At 48.8% G+C, this 16,722-nt stretch overlaps 1 protein-coding gene across 3 annotated transcripts in view; it reads left to right on the forward strand.

Moving 5' to 3' along the window:
- The window catches only part of POR (cytochrome p450 oxidoreductase), a 72,113-nt gene that overhangs the window by 30,744 nt on the left and 24,647 nt on the right, over positions 1-16,722 (forward strand). For all 3 annotated transcript variants that reach the window (XM_045204623.2, XM_045204624.2, XM_024571695.3), the window contains one exon: positions 6,815-7,006. In XM_045204623.2, coding sequence (XP_045060558.2) covers positions 6,828-7,006 — 179 coding nt within the window. In that variant the 5' untranslated portion in view covers positions 6,815-6,827. The remainder of the gene's footprint in view (positions 1-6,814; positions 7,007-16,722) is intronic.

Here is a 16,722-nt window from a genome sequence, read left to right on the forward strand (position 1 = left end):
CAGGACACAGAGAGCAATGTATTTATATACATTTATATATATAGGTAGATATAATTTTTTTTCCTATTATCTCACAGAACTCATGTGAAGTTATCTTGTGCTCATAAACGTCCCTGTGCTAACTTTTAATAGTGTTACTAAGTTATACCCACAAAAGGCCCTGGAGTACTTTGCCAAAGGCTTAGGGGAGCTGTGGGTTCACCAGACTTGGTGCTTGGGTTGGGTGGCCCAGGCCCCAGAGAGACTGGTTGAAACCAGCCTGCGTGGCCGCTGTGACCAGCTGCAGTTCCAGTGGTCAGGCCCCGTGGGGCTTTGTCAGCTTGATTTGTGCTGAGTGATGCTGGCTCTCTATCTGCTTCTTGCCAAGTCATGCTTTCACAGACCCAGCTTTCCCGGCACCTCCCTCTTTCACAATACCCGTCACGTGTCTCCAGACCTCACGTGTAAGCCCTGTGATGTAGGGGAAAGGTTGTCAGCGAAGGGCACTTGAGCGTGGGCTGTGCAACGTTGGCCTGAGTTTGCTCTAGACTGCCTTAGTCAAGGTTCTGTGAGCGTACTGATGTGACGTGGTGCCAGCACCGTGGTATAGGTGCATAGTTCTCTCTGATCCTGTCACACCCTCGCCCTGTCGTCACCAGCTGCCCAGGGCCCAAAGACCTTAGATGCATAGAGGGCTCCCAGGCCCTTTGCACACTGGTGTCAGCCTCATTTAAAACGTTCATCTGCTACTCACCACCCTCACACCCACACATACAAATGCACCCCATCATGCCACACGAGTTACAGCAGATTCTGCAGCTACCAGTCTTTCACGATTTAGGCCTTGGTTCATGCTGTTTGTGTCTGGGATTTCTCTTACCTCCTTTATATGACTGGAGGACCCTCTTCCTTTTTCACGGCCCAGCGCAGATGTTGCTGCAACTTTGCCGGCTGTTTTGGACCACCTTACCTTTTCTGTCATCAGAGCTATTTTTCCCCGCACCAGGCCTCCCCGGGACATTGTAACTGCTGGGCTATGCCCGTGAGTTAGCACTGTCCACCCCCACCAGTGTGGTGGCAGAGGAGGCCTGATAAAAGAGAGGCTTTAAATACGATTTAGAGTATTATAATCCCCCAAATGTGCAGGGTGTTATAAATAAAAAATCACTCACCGTTAAATGAACTAGGAAAATCTCAACTTGCGTGCGAAAAGACAGTCAACAGATGCCGGTATCGAGATGACACAGACATTGGAATCATACGAGGTATAAAAAAGAGCCAAACAGACATCTTAGAACTAAAAAATACGATACTGGAGGGGAAAAAACACCCCTCAGTGGATGGCCCCACAAAAGAAAGGAGAAGACAGAGGAAATCATCAGTGAACTTGAAGCTAGAACAGTGGAAATTAACCAATCTGAACAACTGAGAAACCAGACTGGTAAAACTGAACTGAGCCCCCAGAAACTTGTAGGACTGATAAAACACCTTTATGTCGTCACAGTCCCAGAAGGAGAGGAAAAAGAGGGCGGGGCTGATAAAGTATTTGAAAAACAAATGGCTGAAAAGTCCTCAAATCTACAAATTCAAGAAGCTGAGAGAATTCCAAACAGGATAAACCCAAAGAAATTCACAGCGGCCACATCTTAGTTTGGGTGATAAACTTTGTGGACAACTCTTATCAGGGGTGTCTAACCCATGGTCCAACACAAAATCGTAAATTTACTTTAAAAACTTCTTTTTTTTTTTTGCTCATCAGTTCTCATTAGTGTTTGTGTATTTAATGTGTGGCCCAAGCCAACTCTTCTTCCGGTGTGGCCCAGAGACCCAAAAGGTTGGACACCCCTGCTCTAGCTAGAGAGGAGTCAGCTCCAATTGCTCTTTTGAGCGCTACTGGTTAGCAGGCTGCCTTGAGGGAGGCCCTTCTCCCTGAGGATCTCTCAGGCTTCTGAGGATGAGCTGTTAGGCGAGAGCAGTCTTTGTTTTCTTGAGGGTTTTCCCTCACCTTGAAGCCATTAAGCCTTGGCAGAGGCGTGTGAACCTGAGCAGACCCTGTTCCCACTGCAGCTGAGGGATGGGTGCCAGACCTCCATCCGGGCTGCCCTGAGGTGACAGCGACTGTTTGCCATGGGGTGATTTGCATGCCGAGAGGGCTCAGTTGCACGCTCACTTCCTTCCTGCCTTCTTCTTGCATCAGGTGATGGGCTCACTCCGATGTCAGTGGTGGTTGGTTGACCAGTCTTAATGACTGACCAGAAGTCACGGATAGTAAACGGAAACCGCAAATACATCCTGGAAGATAATTTTACACTCCAGTATTGTAAACAGTTGGGTGGGGAAAGGGCCCTCCTGTTCTTACCTCATTTGTTCTTTCAGAAGCTGGCGACGATCCCGCCAGTGCCCCTGGCCTGAGAGGCCAGGAATTGGTCCACCTGCTCTGCAGTGTATGGACTGCCTGCTTGCCGCCTGGTGCCAGGGGGTTGGGGCCGCTGACCTCGGCCCACGCCATTCGTGGGAATTGGCTAGCTGTTGAAATTCAGGAGGAATAGGATCTGTCGGTCTGTCTGTGCCCCTTTCTGTATGTACATTGTCTTTTATAATAATAAAAACTTATGTATAGACCTAATTCATAATACAAGATCAAGCCAGATCTGTTCTGCTCGGGGTAGCTTTTTGACGTACCCACTTGCTGTGCCTGACTTTACAGAGGGAGCATCAAAGCCCCCCGCCAGTGCGGGATTTGCGCGGAGGCCCAACCAGCTAGCGGCAGAACTGTCGCAACACTCCAGTCTAGTTCAGAAGTTACTCTTTCTATTTTCTCATATGCACTTCCTCCTCCACTTCTCCTCCTCCTCACCCACCTGCTCCTCTTTTTCTGTTGCTGACAAGTGTTGCCTTTGGCCCATGAGCTCTGTGCGTGGAAAGAAGAAATGACTCACAGGGCAGAAAGATTGCACAGGTCTCCCAGAGTCTCCTTGGATTTCCTGTGGGCACTCAGTCTTGTGGACAGCCTGCCACACCTGAAATGGAGGACACTTGTCAGGCAGGATGTCAAAGTTGTCCCATCAAAATATGCCACCCAGCAGAGGAGAGTGACTGTATGTCGCAGGGTCTTTGTTCGCAGACTGCCGAGGCTCCACGTCGAGCCGCCAGCGGGGTCTGATTTTCCAGCGCAGTGGAAGCTCGCGGCAGTGAAAGCCCCCACCTGTTCACATTGGTGCTGTCTCGGGGTAGTTCAGTTTCAGTGTTAGATCTTCTACATTTCTTCTATGACTTTGTGTCTTTGCAAAGCTGGGTTTTTGTTTAGCCCTAACTACTTCCTGTATGTAACTGTTAGGTATTGCTTTGGGCCTAGAATGCCACAAAAATTTTCCTGAGATACCAGTGTCTCCATGAACTGCGAGAGTTTGGGCCTCTGGTCCATTGCCAAATGGGCACACTGCCAGCCCGAATTTCACTTAAACCCATAAACTTCAGGTTACTGGTTCATGCAAATTTTACATCCTGTGTCATAATGTATTCATTGAGCACCGGATTATGTGCCAAGAAATTTGCCAGGAAAGCGTGACCCGTGGAAGTGACAGTGGATCTGAGGTCTGAAGACTGAGCAGAAATCAGCTAGAGGAAGAGCATCTCAGGCACTTGTGCAGGCCCTGGGGCCGGGGTACAGAGATGCCGGCGGGGAAGGTGGGTGGGTGTTTGCGTGTGCTTCAGTGTGAAGAGTGGTGTGAGGCCATCATAGCGGGCTAGCAGCGTGCTCACAGCTTTGGGCCCTGGGCCCACTGTTATGCATTCTGTGCTGCTCTGTGTCCAGTGTGGGAAGTGTGGGTCAGGAGTTTCCCTCTCACGTCGACCTCCTTCTTGCCAGCCTGCCAGCCATTCCTTCCCACAACCTGCCAGATTCAGAAGTGCCCGTGAGCCTCCAGAGCTCGCAGTAGAGCAGGGCAGAGACAGGTGTTCAGCAGGTCTTCCCTCTCAGATGGGCACCGAACCAGCCCTCCCCTGGAAGCTGCCCCCCCGCCCTTTCTGGTTTTACCACTTGTGCAAACTGCTCACCCATTCGGATCCTCTGATCCTTCGCCGCAGACGGGCCTCAGCAAACGATCGCCAGGTCTTTTCCACCACTCCTCTGTAGCTCTGCCTGTCAGCAGTGCCATACCTCAGAGTCCGAGCTGCTGGGGCGCTCTCAGTTCTGCTGAGACCCCAGGGCTGAGTGCTGACTGTCCAGTGTGCTTGTGGGGACTTCAGGGCTCGAGCCCCACCCCCACCTGCTGTGGGGTGTCGGTCATATTTCCCGTGGGAGTGTGTGGTTTTCAGTGGTGCAGGAATCTGTGGTATCCTGACTCTGAACTAAAACGGAGAGGCCTGAGATGTTGCAAAGCGGTAAGTGTAGGTGTCAGAGAAAGTGAAGAGGAGTGGGCATAGCCTCACTAACTGTGTTCTAGGGATGTGTCTGAATTGTGCTTTCAGGTTATAAAGCCACTCTGTTATCTGTATGCCACACTTTGCCCACCCGGCCACTCCAGAATTATATGTGTATTTGGTTTACAGGTTGGTACTAGGCGCTCATTATCTGCCAGGCTGTGAACAGAGCGAGGCCCCTGCCATTGTCAGCTAGCCCTGTAGCCAGGGGTTTGGCCGGTGGGGAAAGCGTGTGTGATGTCAGGCAGCAGTCAGTCCTGTGAGGGGCTGAGGGAATGGAGAGTGAGCAGATGCGATAGAGAGGCAAGGTCTCTCTGAATGGCGATAGCCGAGCGGAGATGGGAATGAAGTGAGGGAGAGAACCCTGGGCAACATGTTAACGAGTGCAAAGGCCCTGAGGCACATTGGAGGCTTGGGGAGTAGCAAGGAGGTCGGAGTGACTGGTGACTGGTGACGGGTGCCGGAGGCAGAGTAGTGAGGAACGTGGCGGGAGTGGTATCCTCCCGCGCTTACGGGCCAGGTAAGGACTTCAGATTTCGTACCAAGTATGACCCATTGAAGGGGTTTAAAGGAGGTGGCATGATCAGACGTACTTTTTCCAAGGATCCCTCTCGCTACCATGAGGAGAAGGGCCCATTAGGGTCTGGCTGGCTTGAAGCAAACGTCATTAAAAGCCCGGGGTTGTGTGAGCACCAGTGCGCGTCTCCCTGGCCCTGCAGTGCGCGGTCGCTTAGAAACCTCCTGCCAGAAATGAGCTTTCCTTTCCGAGTTGTGCCGTCAGCTCGCATATTTGTCAACAGTTGTTTAGCTCTGTGGGCATGAGTTCCCCTTCGGTAAAGAAAAGGGGCGGGTGACCAGAGTAGGGAGGGCAGTGAATGGGACAGGAAGCAGACACCCATTGACCGCTGCTGCTGCTTTGTGAGGGCTGCCAGCCGGGGGCTCTCCCGTGTGGGCGCCTCGGCCCTGACCAGAACCCCCAGCTGGCTCCAGCAGGGCTCTGCGTGTCCTCTGCTGCCTCGTGACGTTGTGGCCGTTCCGGAATCCATCCCAGTAGGCCCTTTTGCTCCATGGTTTTGTGAGCACTTGAGAGAAGGCTTGTGGGCATGACAGATGACATGACAAGGCTGGATAGAAAGGCATGTGACACTGAATAAACATTGTGTGTTTATAAGTTAACACTTAAATATAAACAGTACTCTCTGTAGGCACTGGAGTTGAGTCTGTCCTTTAATGTAAGATATCAAAAGAGATCAATTGAGTTTGCCCCAGGAACTCAGACATTAGAAAGCACTTCAGATTAACGAGGAAGCAAAGATGAAGTCGGAGTGCCCATTCTGAATGGCCCACACCCAATGAGTTGTAGAAGGGTAGGGCCGATGCCAGGAGCCCCCAGACTCTCAGGCATTCTAGTTACTCAGGGCCAGCCCCGTGGTTTCCCGGAGGCAGGAACAGCTAGCAGAAGTCAGATATGAAGCAATCTCCTGTTGCCCGAGTTGCTGAGATATGACAGGCATTCCTGACTAAGTCGGGGAGCCAGGGTTGTGAAAGCAACCCAGCTGGTAAAGCAGGGATTGCGAAATGGAAGGATGCAATTCGGGAGCTGAGCCCAGCCTCGTTGATAGGTGGGAGAAGTAGGCTGCTGAGGTTTCAGGCACTCTTACTTTGGTCTTTGTTGACTCATGTCACATCTACCTACATGCCAGGTTTCAGCGGTAGAAGGACCAGTTGAGCATCTTTCAAGGGAACAAACAAGGTTGATGTGCAGGGGGAGTCCCCAAGACGACCCTCTGGTTCAGCGATTCACCAGGACTCGTAGAACTCACAAAAGCTGATTTATATCCAGTTATGGTTTATTATGGCAGAAGGGCACAAACTAAAATCAGCAAAGGGAAAAGGTTTCATAAGGTGGGGCCCAGGAGAAACCAGGAGATCTGTCTTTTAGCCTCTAGTTGTCCTTCCTCGGGAGTAACCCAGACAGCACTGAATTCTCCCAGTAGCCCCGTGAGGCAGGCACTGGCAGTATCGCCAGCCGGGGAAGCTCCCTTGAGCCAGGGTGTCCTGGGGTTTTCTGGAGTCTTGTAGGCTTGGAGCATCGGTGTCTCTAAGCTTACTTACTCTATCTCCAGCACCCCAGAGGCCAAACTGAAAAGATGTGATTCAGAGTCCCCGGTGTTCACCCTAAATGACATTGTTAACATAAACTGTGTGTCTATACAGAGACACTCTTCTCCAGGCAACACACTCCAAGGGCTCAAAGGTTATTCTGCAGGAGCCGGCAGCGCCTACCCTGGTGCTTAGCTTGGTGCTGCAGCCCAGGCTGAAGCTCAGGCTGAAGCTTTCAGGGATCTCCCTGTCAGGCCCCGGGGGCCCCTGCTCCTCCCTGCTGAAGTCTGTTATTTCTCTCTCCCCACAGTTTTGTGATCAACATGGGGGACTCCAGCGTGGATACCAGCACCACCGGGTCTGAGACTTTGTCTGAAGAAGTGTCTCTTTTCAGCACGACGGACATGATTCTGTTTTCACTCATTGTGGGTCTCCTGACTTACTGGTTTCTCTTCAGAAAGAAAAAAGACGAAATCCCCGAGTTCACCAGAATTCAAACAGCGTAAGTCACACCGCTCGGGGTCTCTCTTAGCATTCTAGGGTCCTTGGATGTCTCTGTCTATCCAAGCTGCTTTCTCTACTTAAGCCTCGGCCAGGAGTGAGCCAGCCGAGAGAGACACAACTTCTTTGCAGCCTTTTGGGCTGAGTCTTGGCTTTTGCCTTATTGGTTGACTGTGCTTCACATCTTCCTTATGTTTACACAGCACTTTAGAGTTTCCGGGTCCTTTTATGTCTGTCTGATTTGAATTTCATCGGGACCATCGGAGTGAAAGGCACCTTTTTACAGATAGAGAACTTGAGGCTCAGGGCTGTTAGACACGTTGCCCAGGGTTATCTGCTCAAGGCAGAGCTGGAACTGGCACCTGCCTCTCCAGCCTGAGACCTTCCCAGTTTGTAAACAGATGGGATCATAGAGGTGCTATAGGCACAGGACCACATAGCAAGGCAGTTACTCCCTTTATAATTTTCTTTCAGAATTCTTTTCATTACTGACAAGGAGAGAGTTGCAGTTTGGTGCTAATATATCCTTATACCTAACACTTGCTCATTTCTTTTTGTAAGCGAAGAGAGCTACCTCCAGCTTAGAGCTTTGGAGGGTGGCTATATAAGAGGAAAACTCAGTTTTTTCCCTCAACTCTCAATATTCACAGTGAACACTTCTGTGACCAGATATAGGGGTAGTTTTCCCCACACCGAGCAATTCCCAAGCTCCTCACCCCAGCTGCCTGGAGTTTGGATCAGATCTCTCGGGTTGAGGGCTCAGTCCCATATGACTTTCTGTCCCCTTTGGATTCCAGTTGCAAGTCCAGTTTATCACCTGTGCTTCTAATCAACATGCTATAAATCAGAGGTTCCCATCATACTTCCTCCTCAGGTTCGATTAATTTGCTAGAGTGGCTCCCAGAACTCAGGAAAACCTTTACTTACTAGATTACTGGTTTATTATAAAAGGATATCACTCAGAAACAGCAGATGGAAAAGGTGAGTAGGTCAGTGGATGGGGAAAGGGCACGAGCTTCTACGCCCTCTTTGGGTGTTCCACTCTCCAGCACCTTCCCCTATTCAGCAGCCCTGAGGCTCTCCAAACCCCAAGCCCCATCCCTTTGGGGTTTTATGGAGGCTCCTTTACATAGGCATGATTAATTAAATCATTGCACATCGGAGATTAATTCGACATCCAGGGATGGGGCTGGAGGTTCCAACCCTGTAATCACAGGGTTGGTTCCCTTGGTTACCAGCCCCATCCTCGGGGCTTTCCAAAAGTCACTTTATTAACAGAAGCCCAGGTGTGGTTGAAAGGGGCTTGTTACAAATAACAGAAGATGGTTTTATTACTCTTATTACTTAGGACATTCTAAGGATTTTAGGAGCTCTGTGCCAGAAGCAGGATGAAAACCAAATATGTATTTTTTAATCATAAGTTACAGTATCACAGACAGTATCCAGCCTGACTTTACTAATACTGTTTTCTTTTTGGTTTATTGATTTTTTAACCTTCCATAAAACTTCCTTTTACTAAAAAGGTGACTTAGTTTAAAGAAAAATGTAAGAGATGGTTTTTAGATAGGAAAAAAATGACGGTGCACCACTGTCTCCTCAAGATTGAGTTTCATCTCATTCCCGCGGCCAGGTCATGTCCTTTCAGGCGGGTTGGAGTGGGGGTGTCTCCCAGGCCCGGCCCCGTGCCGGGAGCGCCCCGGACACAGCCCCCGGGGTGCTCCCCGGAGTCCACAAAGAGCAGCTCTCTGGTGCAGAGCGTGAGGCCGCGCTCTGGCCGGGACTGCCAGGGTTAGGCGGGTGAGCATTCAGGTTCCTAATCCCTATTCCAGTTTTGGTGACAGTTTTCTCTCCCAGAAATGTTACTGTCCTTGAACTTTAAAGCAGATATACAGGAAATACAGTTCTTTATAGTAAGTCCCCACTTAATATTGTTGATAGGATAATGAAACCAATTTTACCATAAGCTAATTGATGTAAACAAGAGTTAAGTTCCCAGGGCATCTCATTAACATTAAAACTATGGTGGCTGAAACATTATTCCAGGGCCTGCTTTACCACTAACGGCATTAGTTTTACATTTTACATTTTTAAAAACTCAGCAAATATTTACTGAGGCCCTGCTAAGTCCCAGATAGCCAGGAAGAAAATAGATGAAGTCCCTATGTTTATCAAGCTTGTGGCCTAATTCTGGGCAGATCCTGGGCAAGACCCTTAACCTCACTCTGCCTCAGTTTCTTCATCTGCTAAATGGAGGCAATAACCTCCATCTCACGGGGCTCTCGCAGGTATTGAGGTGATGTCTGTGACGGTCACCTAGCATTATTCCATGGTAGCTGCCTAGTGATGGTGTCAGAATGTGTTTTGTTTGCACCAAGAACTAGCACAGTGCTGTAAGGATACAGAGGTGGCGTTTGCATTAAAGAAGTTAAGAAGTCAGGATGTTGAAAAGTACTTTTAACAAATGGTTTCTCGTGTGAATTATCTAATCAGGGCCTCTGCAACAGGCCCTGATAGACAGAGTAGGGGGCCTCGTGGCTTATCAGAGAAGCCCACTGATGGAGGGAGGGTGGAGGGAAAGGGAGACACGGCTGCCAGAGCTCTAAGAAAGAAGGAACCCCCCCTGGTGGAAGGACCAGGAAGATGTGCTGTGGGAGGTGTTGTTGGGAAGACCCTAGCAGGCGGTGCCACATCTGGAGGCTGAGAGGGCTTTGCCATCAGAGGGCCAGAGGAACAGGAGGATGGGCAGGTGAGCTGGAATTCAGCCTGGTCAAACCGGGGCTGATACAGGTGTAGCAACGTACTTTTGGTGGAAAATATGTGGCATTCAAGATAAGGGGGCCCGTGTGTCCAGCTCTCAACTTACCGTGGCCCTGCGTTTCCCCGTCTCAGAAGTGGAGTTGCAGCCCCCGTGCCCCCGCCCTGAGTGAGGACGTGGATGTGCCACAGCAGCCCGTAGAGCCTCCACTGTCCCCGTCACTGCTCTTGCCTTGCAAGATGGACTCGCAGCACAATTCCTAGACTGTGGGAGCACTTGTATCTTGTAGATTCGAATTGTTTCTCTTTGCCAGGATACTGTAACTATAGTTCCCTCTTCGTGGTCACAAAATTTTAACCTTCTATGTGTAGTGTTCTACATTGTAAAATCCTTTCCTCATCCCTCATTATATTATGCCCAACACTTGCCGTGGCCAGGAGTTTTACGTGTGGACTGCACAGGGAAACATCTACAGCAGAGTGGTTGCGTTCTGGGCTGTAAAGTGGGGCGACCAAGGTTTGGATCCTGACTACCGCACAGCAGTCATGTGATGTTTGCATTATGTAATGTTTTGAAGTCTGTGTCCATAACTGTAAATTGGAGATAATGATAGTACTTTACTCATAGGATTGTAAAAATTAAATGACATAATCCTTTGTTGAGCTCTTTGCCCCCATCCTGGTGCATGATGAGCCTTCCAATTGTCTCTGTATTATTTTTTCTTTATTATTGATATCTCCAGTCTTACAGGAGACCTTTAAGGAAGGCATTATAATCTCGTTTTGCAGATGAGGAAACTGAAGTGCTAGTGATTGAGGAGTTTGCTCAGGGCCACCTAACTTATAAGTAGCAGAGCTGGCCTTTGAACTCAGATCTACACACTTGACAAACCCACGTTTTCCCCACTTGGCCATGCTGCCTTCATTCTCTTAGCTGTTGTGAATACCCCATACAGACTCAGAGACGTCACTTAGCTTATACAACTGGGCCGCAAGCCTGGGCCTTGCACTGTAGATCCCGCATCACAGTCCCTGACTACTTATTTTCAGTGAGCACAGGGGATTTCTGCCACAGCGCAGAGCTTCCATTCCCCGCCTTAGTGGGTTGTGACCAGGCTTAGTGTGGGGACTGTGCACGGCCCAGGGCTACACCAGGAATTCTCACCATAATTTCTGTGGCTTCTAGTTAGTGTTCTCAGGCCTTAGCCACCAGGGACACTGTGTCCAAAACTTTAGGCATGAGTGTCTTTTAAAACCAAACCAATGGGACCAAAACCAGCGGGACCAACCATGTCTGAGCAGCAAACGCTATGAACAACAGGGGGCATAGGACACAAATCTGCAGTTCCCGACCCTCGGCTTCTAGGGACGGAGTCCAGGAGGAGGCCCTGTGTGCGTACAGGTGAACCCCTCAGGTGCACTGGCCTCCAGGGCCCTCGTCACCACTCAGATTTGACTTTCAGATCCCCCGGAGCCCAGATGCCCTCCGCCGCCACTGCCCATGAGTGGCTGGCTGGCAGAGACACCACCTGTGGGCCCTTCTGGACCCTGGAGCTTCCTCTCTGAGCTTTGCAAAATCAGCATAAGTCCAGGAGGGTTCTTGAGACAGTGTTTGCCCTCCAGGATAGGGATGGGAGATGGTTAAAATAGCTGTCAGAGTAGACTTTGCCCCAACTCCTCCCGGGCAGAGTTCCACTGAAGGAGCAACCCCGTGGGACTAGAAATGTTGCCAGGAATGCTGGTGAAATATTTGGAAGCTACCCACTCTGGTAGAAAGGGGTGACGGGAGACAGGAAGTGATATTGAAATCCTGGTTAACATCCTGGGACCCATCAAGTCAGACAAATGTTCAAATAAAACTTTGTGCTAAGGCCCCTGTGACAGATCACTAAAACGGAGCCCCTGCCTTCCAGTCCTGAGAGAAGGCAGTCACGAGAGTGGATCCACCTGGAATGGGCTATTCTGGAAAACCCACATGTGAGGAGCCAGGGAGGCATAGGAGCTGGGATGGGCTCTGACTTGGGGTTGCGGAAGGCTTTCGAGAGGTGATGTTTGAGTCGAGTCTGTAAGTAGAGTGGGAGTTGACGGGCTGTGGTTGAGGCCCAGAGGGAGGACCAGTGATGTGTTAGAAAGACCACATTGTATGTTAGAATGGCAGTGCTCCGCATGGTGGGATTGTGAGGGTGTGTGTTCAGGGTGGGGTGGGGTGTGGGGTGTGGAAAAGGCAAGCTGCAGACCCACTGGAGGGTTCTTGTAGACCAGTGACATGATCAGACCCTGATTTCAGAAGAGCCCCGTGTGGGCTTCCATGTGGGCGGATGCAGGGCGGTCAGGAAGCAGGAGGCAGGCTGAGGGGCCTTTCAGGAAGTGATCCGGAGAGAGGTAGGTGACAAGGCCTAAGGATAGGTCCTAAGGGGCAAGTACAGTGAAGGCACAGCTGGTGGGCCACGGGGGCCTGGTTGGGCGTGGAGAGGCCGGGGGGACCATTGAAGATGACTACTGTGCTGACAGGGCACACAGGCTCTGGAGCAGGTTTGGGAAGGAGAGGGAGTAGCCGTAACATGGAGGGCAAGGATTCCTCTGAGAGCAAGCTGATAGGGCAAGGGAGGTCAGCAAAGTCCCAGTTTTGGAGATTTGGGGACGGGGGGCTACTGGAGAAAAGAAATCAAGCCTTTTAGAAGGAAGACAGTGAAGTAAAAAAAAAATCTTTAAAAAAGTATATTTAATTTATTTATTTTTAGAGAGAAGGTAAGGGAGAGAGAGAGAGAGAGGGAGAGAAACGTCAATGTGTGGTTGCCTCCCATGCGCTCCCCAGAGGGGACCTGGCTCACAACCCAGGCATGTGCCCTGACCAGGAATCGAACCAGTGACCCTTTGCTTCGCAGGCGTGTGCTCAATCCACTGAGCTACACCAGCCAGGGCTAAAAAAATATTTTTAAAGGCTGATCAAGAGCTGTGGTCAGCAGTGTTATGCCACTTACCACTCCTTTTATGGTCCTTGGGGCCAGCTTGTGGAGATGAGCCTGAGACAGCTGGCAGGGCTTAGAGGGAAGGTCAGTTCTGGAAGGCCCCCTTTGCTTTTGTTTGTAAGCTTTTCACTGAAATATACAGCACACAAACATAAACGTACATGGATCTAAGTACATGGTTTGATTACTTGCGATTATTTGTCACAAAATAAACACACATAACCAGCACTCAGGTCAAAAAAAAAAAAAGCTACTCTGTCCCCTCCAGTAACCACCCCCAGGTCTTCCACCTTCCTGACTTTTGTGACGCAGGCGAGTGTTGTTCCTTTGGTCTCTTTCTCCACAGTCTCTGAGGGTTATTTACTTTGGGTGCGGCTGTCGTTCCTTCGGCCTCACCGAGGCGTAGTATTCCCTCCTGCGGGTAAACCTTCTTTATCCCTGATGACGGTGCACATTTAGATCATTTCCGGCCTGCGGTGAATGTTCTGTTCTCATACAGCGTTTGGTTCCCATGTGGATGTACTTTACTCAGGGTGTGGTTGGGCCGTAGGGAAGGTCTATATTCAGTTCTGTTAGCTACTACCAAGCAGTTTCCAGTATGTCAGTGCTGTGTCCAGTCCCTCCACCAGCATGTGGTGTTTCAGCAGCTTCCCATTCTCACAAAGGCTTACTTTTGCCAGCTTCCTTAGTTTAGCCACTCTAATGGGCAATTGGTGGTATCCTGTTTGAATTTGTGCTGCTCTGATGACCTATGACCTTTTCATGTGTTTATTGGCCATTGAAGACTTTGCTCATTTTTTCTATAGGGTTATCAATCTTCTTGTTGACTTGGTAGGGTTCTTTATATTCTACATACAAGTCCTTTGTTAGGTTAATATAGTGCAGTATCGTCTCCCTTCTGTAACTTGCCTTTTTACTCTGTTAATAACATCTTTCGGTGATCAGAAGTTCTTGACTTAGTCCACTTTGTCAACATGCTGGTTGACCTTAACAGTTAATGTTTTTGTGTCCAGTTTGACACCTTTGCTTATTTTATGGTCATGGAGATGTTCTTTAATGTAAGAGCATCATCGTTGCGGACGTAATCTTAGCTCTGCCCTCCGGCTGAAATCCGGCCGACCTTGGGAAATTGCGTGAGGCACTTTAAGATTTTTTTTTCCTCATGAGTACTCATTCAACCCAGCATCACTTATTGAAAAAGGTCATTCTTTTCCCACTGCACTTCAGTGTCACCGTCGCTATCAGTCAGGTGACAGTATGTATGGGAGTCAATTTCTAGACTTTGTTCTGTTCTATTGATCTGTCTTCCATCCTTTCCCCAATATCAGTGTTCTGTGATTTTGCAGTAACTCTTAGCCTGATATCTAGTAGGCTAGCTAGGTCCTCCAGCTTTGTTCTGAGATTCTCATGGCTTTTGGGGGGCCTTTGTACTTCCATATAACTTAGACTCAGTCGGTGTCCTCCAAAACCAGACAAAGAAAACCTGCGGAGATTTTAGTTAGGGTTAAATTGAATCTATAAATTAATTGACATTTTACAATATTGAACTTCCTAATTCATGAACATTGTTTTTTCGCCTAGGGGAGATCTTTTGAACTGTTTTTAATGGCAATTACTAACACCGTTCTCTTAATAATAAATAAAAAGCGGCTTTTCATATGCACTTCTACTCACTCCTCAGCCTTCGTTCTGCTTGTACCCCTGGACAGAGCATTCTGCCCCAGGCAGTTCCTGGTCAAAGGGAGCCCCAGGGAATGACGGCTCCCACAGGAGTCTGAAGCCCCAGGGCCTCTCTGAACGCCTGCACGCTCTACCTCATGATGTGATATGGTGCTGTGCCTGGAGCACCCCTCTTGTTGGACGGGAGTTTGTTTCTATTTCTGCCCCCCACGGTGCTGAGCCAGCATTCATTCCTGCCTGGGTCCGTAGCTTGGCACAGGGCCTGTCAGAGCAAAGGCACCCAAAGAATGGCTGTTGAATTAGTAAAAGCTTCACTTGTACGTGTGGCTGCCTCTAGAGCAAGTTGACCCAGAGGCTAGGTTTGGCTTACGGAGTATATTTAAATTTTTAAATGAAGAGTCAGGCAATTCCACATAAAACCTAGACTTATAGCTTCTTTTGAAAATAAGTCAGGACTTCCGGTCAAGATGGAGGTGTAGGTAAACACGCTTCACCTCCTTGCGCAACCACAGAAAGAATTACAACTAAACCTCAAAACAGCACCCAGACCCATCAGAAAATCAAGCTGTTTGGCAGTCTGACAACCAAGGATTTAAAGAAGCCACATTCATTCAGAGGGGTAGGAAGGGGCGGAGACACAGACAGGTGTGGTGTGGCGCTGAGGGGCAGCAGTAGCGGATTGGGCAGTTCCACATTCACGTGTGATGGATAAAAATCAGGAGGGGTACCTTGGGGGTGAGCAGTCCCGGCTCCAGGCCAGACTGCATCAAGGGATGAAAAGCAAGGACCTACAACTTAGATTTCTGTATCCAGCAACGCTATCATTTAGAATGGAAGGGCAGGTAAAGTGCTTCCCAGACAAGGTAAAGCTAAAGGAGTTCATCATCACCAAGCCCATATTACATGAAATGTTAAAGGGACTTATTTAAGAAAAAGATCAAAAGTATGAACATTAAAATGGCAACAAATGCACAACTATCAACAAACTAAGTAAACAAGCAGAACAGGAACAGAATCATAGATATGGAGACCATTTGGAGGGTTATCATCTGGGAGGGGAAAGGGAGAGAATGGGGGAAAAGGTGCAGGGATTAAGAAGCATAAATGGTAGGTACAAAATAGACAGGGGGATGTTAAGAACATTATAGGAAATGCAGAAGCCAAAGAAATTATGTACACATGACCCATGGACATGAACTAATGGGGGGCATTGCTGGAGGGAATGGGGGGTACCAGGTGGAGGGAGGCAAATTAGGACAACTGTAATAACATAATCAATAAAATGTATTTAAAAAAATTTTAAAGCTTTAAACTAAAGCAGCAAAGTCAGAGAATCTGGCCACATCAGGCCGGCAGTGGCTGGAGCTGAACAGGGCCCCCCTTCTACACGGGGCCTGTGCCACACCCTCACCCCGGCTGACCCAGGCTCCAGGCCTTTGTGCTCCTCCTCTGCTGTGCTCACTGCTTTGAGAAGCGCTGTAGTGCACCTCCACCCCCTCCTCTGCTTCACTTCTGGCACCTGAGTGCTTTAAAGAAAAGCAAAGCTGTTTCTTATGGAACACTTCAAACAAAAACTAAAGCATGTTACATAGGAGAGTGAAGGCGTATGCACTCATCACTGAGTTGTAACAATTATTGTCTCTCCTGGAACACAGGGACAAAGGGGGGGAATGGCAATAAGGGGAAAATGAGTAAGACCTATTAATAGTAACCTTAAATGTAACCTTAAATTGTAACCTTAAATGGGTTAAATGCTCCAATCAAAAAGAGTAGCTGAATGGACAAGAAAACATGACCCGCATATATGCTTTCTGCGAGAGACCCAGCTCAGAACAAAAGTTATATACAGGCTGAAGGTGAAGGGATGGAAAAACTATTCCGTGCAAATGAGCACACAACACTTATGGGACACAGCGACAGCAGTCCCGAGAGGGAAGTTCATAGCATTACAGGCCTACCTAACGAAGATAGAAAGATCTCAGAGAAGTGACCTAACCCTACATCTACAAGAACTAGAGGAACAACAAACAAAGCCCAGAGCAAGTGGAAGGAAGGAAATAAGATCAGAGCAGAATTAAATGACATAGAGACTAAAAAAAATTTTCAAAAAATCAGTGAATCCAGGAGCTGGTTCCTGGAAAAGATATACAAAATTGACAAACCTTTAACTGGACTCATCAAGAAAAAGAGAGAGAGGCGCCAAATGAATAAAATCAGAAACGAAAGAGAAGTAACATCTGATACTACTATGGGGAAATACAAAGGATTGTAAGAAATTACTATGAACTGTGTAGTCCAAGAAACTGGACAACCT

The sequence above is a fragment of the Desmodus rotundus genome, chromosome 1 (assembly GCF_022682495.2).
Source record: "Desmodus rotundus isolate HL8 chromosome 1, HLdesRot8A.1, whole genome shotgun sequence".
Lineage (NCBI taxonomy): Eukaryota > Metazoa > Chordata > Mammalia > Chiroptera > Phyllostomidae > Desmodus > Desmodus rotundus.